Source organism: Chaetura pelagica, unplaced genomic scaffold (assembly GCF_000747805.2).
Source record: "Chaetura pelagica isolate M959 unplaced genomic scaffold, ChaPel_1.0 scaffold28, whole genome shotgun sequence".
NCBI classification, from domain to species: Eukaryota; Metazoa; Chordata; class Aves; order Apodiformes; family Apodidae; genus Chaetura; species Chaetura pelagica.
Genome location: NW_009954303.1, coordinates 1,197,345 through 1,208,213, shown reverse-complemented (window position 1 = coordinate 1,208,213; position 10,869 = coordinate 1,197,345). Strand labels below are relative to the sequence as shown.

Here is a 10,869-nt window from a genome sequence, read left to right as displayed (position 1 = left end):
CTGAGGGGCAGGCAGGGGGGTGCCCGGGAGCGCCCTCGGGCCGGGGAAAGCGGCTTCTGCGGCAGGGAGGCCTTTTAGAGGGCTGCGAGGGCGCTGAGTTAAGCACGAGGTGTGCTTGGCTCCTGTTCCTGGGTGTTGCTGAGGCTGAACCTTCCCTGGGACAGGCTGAGGAAGAGGAACGTGCTTATGGAAACGGTTCAGAGAAAACGGGGTGGTGTGCAGGTGTTTGCCGGGACAGTTTCATCCTGGCTGCTCTGGTTGCACATACTATAAAGGCCACAAACCTATGGCAAGTCCTGGAAAGATTAGAAAACGCTATTTAGAAGATTGGGAAGATTTCTTGGCCTAGCCACTCTTGCTGAATGCAGTGTATATCTGAGTTTTAGGCTGTTGAGTCTACAGAACATGAAATATTTGTCATTGTACCGTTTATGGTAATTAATTGCTGTAGCACTGTGTGACTTACGTTGAATTTATAGTTTTGTGCTGTACAGTTACTTTGGTTAAAAGGAGAAGGCTTATTTATTCTAGAGTGTCAAACAGTCTAAATACTCTGGCTTTGTTCTATTTTATTTGAACATTTATGCTTTTCTTCTTTCTTTCCCCAAAATGTTTTTGCATTGCGTAGAATGACAAAAGTGGATATCAAGAATTACCTTGAGAAAATATACAACGTGCCAGTAGCTGCTGTGAGAACAAGGATACAGTATGGTAAGTGCAGTGGAGTAATCCAGAGGGATGAATGTAGCATCCCCACATGGCCAGAATGTCTCAAAACATCCATTAGCTTTCGGCAAACAGGTGCTTAGCTGGTGACATCAATCGGCTTAGTTGTTGATTTGTCCCTTCATAATTTAGTCCTCTAATTAGACTATGACACAAGTTCAGTTTTTAAAAGAAAAATTTGAATTTAAAAAGCCTTATCATCTTGACAGTTACTTAGCTTGTGCTGGATGCTTTGTAGTTGGTACCTCTTCTTTTTAAAGACAAGCGGGTGTCTCACTTTAGAAGGAGCTACTTTGTGTGTTTCAATAAAATTAGGAGATAAACTTAATTTCACTAATAGCCTTTTAAAAAAATATATATGTGAGTTGAGATTACCTGGCCTGCACATGGAGATGGTGTTATGGCCAGAGCTTCTGTAGTCTGTCAACTGTGGTGGAGTCTGTAGAGCAAAAATACTCTTATTAGACAAGAAGATAATGTCAGAAAAACATTGAAACATTTTGGCAAACTTTGAATTTTTTATCACCTGTTGTTACCACTTTTCTGCTACAGACTTGCATGCTTCCACTCATGGTGTTTCTCCCATGTGCCAGTCCTACAAAAAACCAAACAACATAAAACCAACTCAAGAGAAAAAGAAAAAAACATTGCTAGTTTAAGTTATACTGAACGCCCAGAGGTTGTGGAGTCTCCTTCACTGGAGACATTCAGAACCCACCTGGGCATGTGCTAGAGCACATCACACAGGAACATGCTTTGGTAGGGGGTTTGGACTAGATGATCTTTTGAGGTCCCTTCCAACCCCTAGGATTCTGTGATTCTGTGACCCATCTCTATGTGAAATCAGCTAAATTTATAGGTCGCCTGACATACAAATGCTTCCTTCACCAGAGCTTTTCTGACTGCAGTTTGGATGCAGTGCAAAGTCAGGAGTATGATTTTGATGTTATTTACTGTTCTGATCATCAGGCAGTGCATTAATCAAATCAAGAGTGACTTGTTGGTTAGGATGTCTGTGAAAGCTAGGTTTTTCTTTTCCATGCAGTGACTCTTAACAAATTTGTAGATATGTATATAGTGGTAAAGAGTAGGAATGATTTTAAAGAAGAGGAATGAAAAAAGAGCTGTAATAGTGAAAAATGGAGAATAGAAGAAAAAGCTTCAAAATAAGGTTGTAAAACTCAAACATATAAAAGAAGAAAAAGAAATCAGAAAGACCCATCTGTAAAATGCTTATGTGTAAAACAGAATTAAATAAAGTCTCAAATACCAAGCACATGGAGTTCCAAATAGCACTGAAAAATAATCATGCTTGCTTTAGTGGTAATTTCTTCCTTGTTTTCTTGAAGTTGTCGAAGTTGGGAGAACAGTTACCTCCTTGCTTCTTTGCAGACTTTGTGTGGCATGAAGGCACAATGGCTCTCAGCAACCTGAGTCTGCTGATGCCTCAGCTCCCTCCTTGTAAATGAGTAGTGTCTACCAATTTCAGTACATTTTAGTAACTGTGATATTGTGTTGGTGCTGAAGAAAGAGTATTCCTGTTAACAATAAATGAGAAGTAGTAAAGTCCTCCCTTCAGCTTGGCCTTGCTTTGAGGAGCTTGGAAGTCCTGGGAAGTAAAAAGTGGGACTCTTCATTTCTGCAGGTGCAAATAACAAGAGGAATCACAAGAATCAGAGAGTGAAAAAGCCAGATTACAAGGTCGCCTATGTACAACTGGTGAGTTAATACAGATACTTGTGGGGAAAGGGGAAAGGACCATTAACCAGCCAAGCTAGCAGTAATGTTCAGTGAATTGTCTGGTTGGCTGAATATTTCTGCCAATCCTCTAATAATGACATTTTTTTTAATACATTCTGGGATGTATAGAGATACTTAAATGAGTTAGTCTAAAAATCAAATTCAAACAAATGGTTAGTTTTCAGCTCCTTCATTTTTTTGATATCTATGTAAATCATGATCTGATGTCATATGGTGCTGTTTTGACAGTGAATTACAGATGACCCTGTGCTCTGTGCTGAAGGTTCACTACTTGTGTGGTTGATTGCTGAAAGATCCAGTAAGAGAAAGAATATATTGTAAGGGTAGAGAACTTTCTATTAAAACTCTTGGATTTCAAAGCAGACTAGGCATATTCCTTGGAGAGCTTTTAGTCATGTCTAATGAGCATACTTTGTGGCTTAACTGGGTTCTGAAACGTATGTTGGTTGCCCAGTGGAAAAGGAGCTTCATGTTCTTATGAATTTCTTTTGTAGCAGGAGCATGTTATAGTTAAGACTTCTCTTGAGCTTACCTGTCTCTTTGTAAAAATGAAGGGCAACCAGTGACAGAAAAGCCCTTCACATACCAAAATTACATTAAAGGAATGCTGTTTATGGTTGTAAAATCATAAGCTCAAAATTGCTGTTGGCAACACAACCTCAGTGTTACTCCATCCTGGGACAAGGATTCAGTGTGAGGGGAACACTGTGTGATCTTAAAGACTACATAAGAATATGAGTATGGGTTTGAGGTCAAACAATGGGAAATCTGATGTGGGTTTTTTTTTAATTTTTCAAAATACAAATGGGCTTAGCTCTGAGCCCCTTCTGAGGAGAGCGGGAAGAAAAGTGAGGAGATTGTTGTTTTCTAGACAGCCCATACCTTTTAAAAGAACAGTATAAAGTACAGAATTCCAGGAGTGATGTGTCTTACAAGTTGGTTCCTCTGAGTGTTGTTAGCAAACACTTAGCAAACACTTTCCATTGTCATGGCTAGTGACTTGTTGCTTATAGAGTCTTGTTACCCAAGATGGAAGCAGACACAGATCTTTAGCAAACTGTGGTCAGTTCTCAAATTTTATTTGACTATATTTAATGCAGTCTTGTTTCTTTTGTCTGCTGAATTGAGAAGAAGGTAGTTTACATAGATACTCAGGGGAAGGAGTGGGAAGCAAAATGCTACTGTTCTGTGGAGCAAGTCACTCATTTAAGGTAGTGCCTTTGTGCATTTATTTCACATCAAACCTCTGAACCTAGGATAGTTGCCCTTACCATAAGGGCAGCTCTGTGGTGGAGAGCTGAGTTACCAAACTAGCTTGGTACTGGAGACAGTTGGACAGCAGTTAACTGGCCATTCCTCCAGCCTCTTCTTTTGTCTGCTGGGCAAATGAGCCTGTGCCGGAGTCCTGTGGTACTGGAGGTCTTGGCACATAAGACAGCAAGTGTCCCTTACTGCATTCCCTTGTACTATAGTATCACCTGAATTTTTTAAAGGAAGCCAAGGATAAACAGGGTTAGGAGACCACCTTTTGGTGGTGTACTTCACCCTGAGTGACAGAATCCTGACTGTATACTAAACTCGTCAGTGAAGCTTTGTCCATGCATTTTCCCCTCACCTCATTTGTAGTTTCTTTGCTCTCTTTTTTTTCTATTGTTTTTGGTGTGTGTTAATGCCTTTAACATTTAGGTTTTCCTTTCCTTTTTTTTTTTCTCTTTTTCCTTTTTTTTCTTTGCTTTTTGTCACTAGCTCTGATGTCTCAGGCAGCTTCCAGTTCTGTGTTCACACCAGCTTTAAACAGTGACTGAGGCCTGAAACCCAGTGTAATTTCTGAAACTGAAGGTTTTGCCTTAGTTCCCACTCATAATATGATTCAGGCTATAACAGGCCCCATGCTGTCCATTGTTAATATCTGCCTAACTTAGGAAGGCCTCGGTTAACCACTGTAAAATCTTTATTTTAATGAAAATTAGTTTGCATCTGCCCTGAGTCAGAGTAGTTGGGCTTTCCCACCATTTTTACCAGCTGTGTTTTCTCTCATTAATCCAGTTTGAAGCTGAAACTGCTTATGACTGGAAAAACAAGGATGTGTTTTTGGAAGGTCTTGGGTTGATCTTTTTCTTGCCCACTAGGTGGAAGTATTGCTCTTTCCAGCATGACTGCGGTGTGGTTTACCTGAATGAAATTGTCTAAAATCTCATGACCAGTTACGCTTCTCTGCTTCATAAAACATCACCTTATGCGTCCCTGTGTAACATACATTTCCATTAACTTATTGCAAGAGTCTCAAAGCTGGGAGGTATGTGAAGTCATAGTCAACATACCCTTAGGTGTCTGATTAATGCCCCAGCTATTACACATGTAAGAGTTGTTGTCCTTTCTTTTCCAAATACTATTTCTTGGAGATTCAGAGCTGTTTACTTTATTCTCAGGCTGTAACTGGACAAATACGTGATCTGTCCAAGCATAATATTTTCACACTGAAAAAATATCTCAAATCATAGAAGGCTGTGGATCAACAATATCTTGCCATTCCAGACCCTGCCTCCCTCTTTTTCCCTTTTAGAATGTAGTGAGAAAGGTTTAAGTTAGAGACTTAGAGCTCTGGTTATTGAATGCTACTTTTCTACACTGTTTTATTTTTTAATTAAAAATAAAGCTATATATCTTTGAGGAGTAGATAAAATGAATGTTAGACAGCAACCTTTCTCCTTTCTCCAGTGCAGTTATAATTATCTTAATGTTATTGAAAGAAAAAAAAAAAAAAAGAAGAGAAAGCCAGTGTGTAACTTTACAGTTGCATCAACATCAGGGAAATTAAAAAAACCAACAGCATCCCTTCCTCCTCCTTCAGTGCTCTTACTCGTTTGGCTCAACAGGTGTTGGCACCCGTGGGAGCACAACTGTAGACAAGCCTCTGAAATCTTGACCTATTTTTAATTAAACCTGTTTTGAGAAATCTAATGGATATGGCTGCAAAAAGAAGTTTGACCTTGTCAACATTAGGACTAACACCTATTTAGTTTTGTGAATGATGGCATCGGTGGGAACGTTTTTACAAATGTTTTATCCCCAAACCCTGTTTAGAGTGTCCAGTACATACATAATCATTAATCCACTTAAACTTCCAATGTGACAGCAGTTTTCTTTTGACATGGAGTTAATTCAGAGGAAACTTGGATGCTCATACACTGTCATTCCTATGTTCATTTTTTAAGCTGCTTTCTGTGCTGTTTTGCTGTACAATTTAACATCAGATTTTACCACTGCAACAGTGGGAGAATTGTTCAAATGCACTGGGTTATTAAACTCTTTTGCATTTTCTGCTACTGCTGGATTGAATCCCGTGCTGCTGGAGTCCAACATTTTTTAGCTAACAATACTATAAACATCACTTTTCTCGTAATTCTGAAGGACAGTAGTAAGTACTTCAATGATCTAAATAATCAGAAGATCTCACAGTTGTTTACATGATCAGTGTTTGCTGCGTCATTCCCACATCATGATATCTGTGCTGACCTTCCATTCCTAAACTTTTCAAGGGATGCAAAGGTCAGAGAAGTCTAAGTGAGTTTGTGCCGGATAATCCTTCCAGCAATTTTCTGACATGAGGCTTAGCAGTGAAAAGGCTAACACTTGACTTCATAGGCCTAATTACAGTCACTTAACCTCTCATTAAAATGAGTGGAGGCAATTTGTACCACTCGATGTGATAACTCCTTCTTCAGATGCAGAGAACAAGATGTGCTTTCAGTCTTTCTAACAAAAAAGACTTGAAATCTAAGGAGAGAATGCATTTTTGATTCCTAGGTCTTTTTTTCTGTTTTGAAGGTTGTTAGCATTTAAGAAATGAATACTCATAAGAGCTTGCCTATAAATAAGTATTAAATTTGGGTAATGCTGAAGCAAGGATTAGAGTTGTGCAGGAGTAGAAATGTCACAACTCCCACTTCTGTGGTCTAAACACTGGACTACACATCTCACTTTTACATAGTTCTAGAATTTGTAGGAAAAAGGGGAGGCCTCTGGGAAGACCCTGAATTGAGAACAGCACTGTGTAAAATCATCACGTTGCCTTTATTTTTTAGGTGTTTTAATACTGCCTCTGACTTGCGTTGCCTGTTTTTTTCTTCGTTTTTGAACATTGTAAGGGCTCACTTAGATATAAGAGTGTGTGATGGTAGAGCTTATCCTGACAAACTCCAGAGTGTATCACCTCATATTGGTGAAAAAGTTTTCATGCTGGCAGAACAGCATCTAGTTCCAAGCAATTTATTTATTTTTTTTTTTGCCAGTGCCTGTCTTTTTTACAGGATTTTCTTTTAGCACAACTATGTCAGGTAGAAAGATGTTCTTTTTTTCCTCTTTCTCTGTCCTTCTAACTAAGGTAATTATGCTGACAGAAGTTTTAACGGAGAACCAAACCATAGCCTTTTTAGAACCCATTTCAGCTTATGTGAATTTCAATGATTTGGAGATTAAAAGGATGACCTTGTTTAAATGGCTTGCAAAAGGTAAAACTGTGAACAAATGAAAGGTTTAGACGTAGGCCAAAGTTTTGTTTTCTGCTTGAATAGGCCAACATTTTGTGTTCTAGCATTTTGCAAACCAGACAAAACTCTGTTGAACCTGATAGAAATTTAGTTTGCTTTTTTTCAGTTAGGATTTCATTCTGAGAATGCATTTATCATATGGTTGTCATGTGGTTTCTGTACAGAAGGGAAAACTTTTACAAAGAAAAAGTGTAAGAAAAACCAGCATTGCATAAAGGAGTGACAATCCCTCTGTTTCTTTGGTATGAGCTTGAAACTCAGTAGCCTCTGGCATTGTGTGGAAGATGCACTGAACGTAAACATGCCTGGACAGACTCACAATCCTTTATGTAAGTTGATGCCTTTTGGTATTTTTTAAATTTTGAAATACCCAGGATACAAGCTTCTTCTCAAAACTAGCTACTGAGCGAGCATGCACAACAGCTATTTTTCATACAGCTTTCATCACTTCAAAGTCTTACAGTGCAGTATTACTGCATAGTATTGTTACTTAAGATTTATCAACCTTCAGTTCTCAGGGTGTAATGTCTTGGCTGTTTTGAATCATGTCTGGCTGCCAGCCAAAATCAGAATTTCTTCACAAAACAAGAGCTGGAAAGAACCAACTTGTCTATCCTGATTTTGATTTATTAGAAGACTCCAGATACAGATTGACATTTTCAGCTTAATATTTGACTTTCACCAGTCTTCAAATGGCTAAAAGGTTTGTCTGCTTTCACTACATGCTCTGTGTATATCTTTTTTTTTTCCACCCCCCTTAAAATAATAACTGTTTTGCAATGCTTAGTGAATTACCGTGGATGTTGTTAGTGTGCTTTAGGGACAACTTTCCGTCATTCTCCAATAAGGGAAGTACATTGGTGTTGGAAGAATACCAGAATGGAAGTGCTGCATAACAAGAACAGTCCCTTACTACACTGTTACCAATATAAATAGTTCTCAGATTTTCAGTGTAGGTGGTATGCCTATCATGTTAGCCTGAATTGTTTTTGCATTTGTTTAATTAAAATGGCTTCTACTCCAGGGCAGATGAACCCTTACAATTGGCTGTGTCTGTTCTTTAGGTACCACCAGGCTGAATGACCCACCTGCAGTGCAATTAAAGCATAGTAATTTTTTGTAATATAAACAAATTCTTTTCCAAATGATTCAGTGTGCTGAAATCTTGGGCAGTGCTTGGCCTCAAGGGTGCTTGCTGCTGATCCAGCTACAGGAAGAGTTTCAGTAGGCTTTGGGATTGCTCAAGGACATTCATAAGGCCAGTTTCTCTGCCTTGAAATGGAACTATGCTTCAGCTGTCATAGGACAGCTATTATAAGCATACCTGCTGGTAATTTAAAGGTACAAAAGACTTGAAACCATGGAGTGTACACAGTGGAAAGGAAAACCTTGATTTGTTCCAGTTGATCTTATCCAAGCTAGAATTGAGGACAGAGCAATGTACACAGCAGCTTGCTTCTTGTTTTTGTAGTATGGTCAGGCTGTTAGGAAACCCCTAAGAAATATGCAGTACGAAAACATCAGGAGCATTGATGGGTATGAGTTGATATTTCCTAGATTCTAGTCTTGTTAAGCTCAACTGGGATAAGTAATGCTTTTTATTTCCAAAGTGTATGCTTGAGATTGAAATTCTTTCACTCCTGTAAATTAGCAAGTTGAGTGTAGATGGCTAAATGAAACATAGCACACATTCAGCTGGGTCAGGGGCATGGTTGTGGGTTTATTTGTTTTAATTGTCACGTTTGTTATCCCAAAATGTAGTGTAGGTAGCTGTATTGTGGAAGGCTCCTTTTTTTGTCCATTGTGGACATTGTGACCATTCCATAATAGGGCCTCTTGTTTGATTATATTTATTGGACAAACATAAAGAATGACTAAATGGCTTTGTTGAGATTTCTGTATGTGGTATGCTGCCAAAGAAGTTAATGTACGGGTAAGGTTTGTAAGCATTTTGGAGAGTAGTTTCAGAGTTATGAGCTATCGGTTATGAGTTTTATTATGCAAAGTCCCATATGGAATGAAAGGGCTGGTATTTTTGAGTTTAATGAAGTTGTGCTTGGTGCACATGCCACTAAAAAGTGAGTAGGTAATGTTAATGGGATAGAACATTTCCACAGATTAATGGTTTCCTGCTGTTACATAAAAACGAGAGACCAAACAAATATTTATTTTCCAAGTGGGAGACATAGATCTGATGATGATGTTTTAGTAAAATGACTTGTCTATTAGACAAATTGACTAATGCAGATGTAATCACTTTAATCTCATCAATGATGTATTAGACAAATTGTTCCCACTGTAAATGTTTTACACTAAAGTCTTTATTCCTGTTGATAAGAGACCTCTAATATCTGTTATTCTGTATTTCCACTTTGCACCCTACAGTAACAGCTGCTAGGACTGTTCTCTCTTATCCTTAGCTGCAATCTAAACAACTATAACCACTACCCATATCCTGAGTGTTAACTTAATGACTGCCTGCTCCTCCATGTGTTTTCCTGGTGGTGTTACTTCAACAAAATCTCTTATTTTGCTCATCTTGCTGTTAGTGTATGACTCATACAACATCTTTGAGCTGCTTCAAGGTCTTTGAAAAGTTGTCCATCTCCTAACCATTCATCTGTAAAAAAATATGTCAGGGTCTTAATTAGCACACAGAAGAGCAGAGGCTGAAAGATAGCTTTTTTGTGGGGGAAAGGATATATGTGAGTCTTGAGGACAGGAGTGGAAAGAGATCCTGGGAGGTAAGAGGTACCATTTTGCATGAGCTGAAACTTCAGGGTGGTCTTTCATTGTAAGTATATGCATCATAGCTACTGCAGAAAGGCTGGAATGTCTCTCTGACCATTTGTTTTCTCTTTAGGGCCAAGGACAAACCTTTCAGTTTCCCAACCTATTTCCAGAGAAAGAACAAGACACAGAAACTCGCTCTTTTGATGACTTCAGGAATAAATATATGGAGAAAGAGAAGCAGAGGGAGAAAGGTGACCCCAGACGAGGTGGAGTCCCCGATTGGTTTGGACTTTGATGCAACAAGCCAGCTGCGTTTCTTTAGGCTCAGAGGGATTTTGATCAGCAGAACTTGCAGTCCTCCCTTCTTGTAATGACTGAATGTTTATTCTTGAGCAGCCCTTGCTAGAGTGTCTTTTTTTTCTGGTTGTTTGTGCACAACTACGACAAAATGGCCCTAAAGAAATAAAAAGGTAAAATAAATCTGTCTGCATCAGATCTTTCCTTTGAACTTATGAACTGTTTCTAAAATGTCAAACTGCTTGTTGTTTCTGACTGATTGTCATTGTGCTTACTGTCTTCCTGCCTCTGTGGGTTGTTTTGGGTAGAAATAGGAGGCATTTGATTTCCCAGTGTAACTAGTTTGCATTGACTAGAATGTATAAAAGTCAAGATAGATCAGTCAGAGATGGACATGAAGGTGCAGATAACTAGATTGTAGGCTCAGGACATAGTGCTTCCTTGTCAGTTATGTGTCCTATCCTGTGAATTTCCTTCCTTGCAATTTGACCCCCCCATTTCCTGGATATGTGTGTGTGATCTGATTGCACCCCTTTGTAAAGGGTGACACTTTGGAAACAGGCTTTATTGGATAGGCTTGTGACCAGGTGTGCTTGCATTTGATCCCCATCAAGGAATGAACAGAAGTGGTGCACAGCCTCTCCTTGCTGTTGTGCAGTGCAGGTAATATCCTGCTTTTGGCTAGCCTGCCCAAGGAATGTTCACTGGCATGGCTGTGCTAGTATTCCTTCTGCCCACAGCTACCTACCTTGCAGTGCTGGCAAGAGTCCCGTGTGGACACAGTTGTACTGACATAGAAATA

At 39.1% G+C, this 10,869-nt stretch overlaps 1 protein-coding gene across 1 annotated transcript; it reads left to right on the top strand.

Moving 5' to 3' along the window:
* Window positions 1-597: 597 nt before the first annotated feature.
* Window positions 598-10,250, top strand: MRPL23 (mitochondrial ribosomal protein L23). Its single transcript, XM_010003877.1, has 3 exons — window positions 598-711; window positions 2,372-2,445; window positions 9,901-10,250. Exons 1-3 carry the CDS (start codon window positions 630-632, stop codon window positions 10,063-10,065), a joined length of 321 nt encoding a protein of 106 aa, XP_010002179.1. The 5' UTR covers window positions 598-629; the 3' UTR covers window positions 10,066-10,250.
* Window positions 10,251-10,869: the final 619 nt, after the last annotated feature.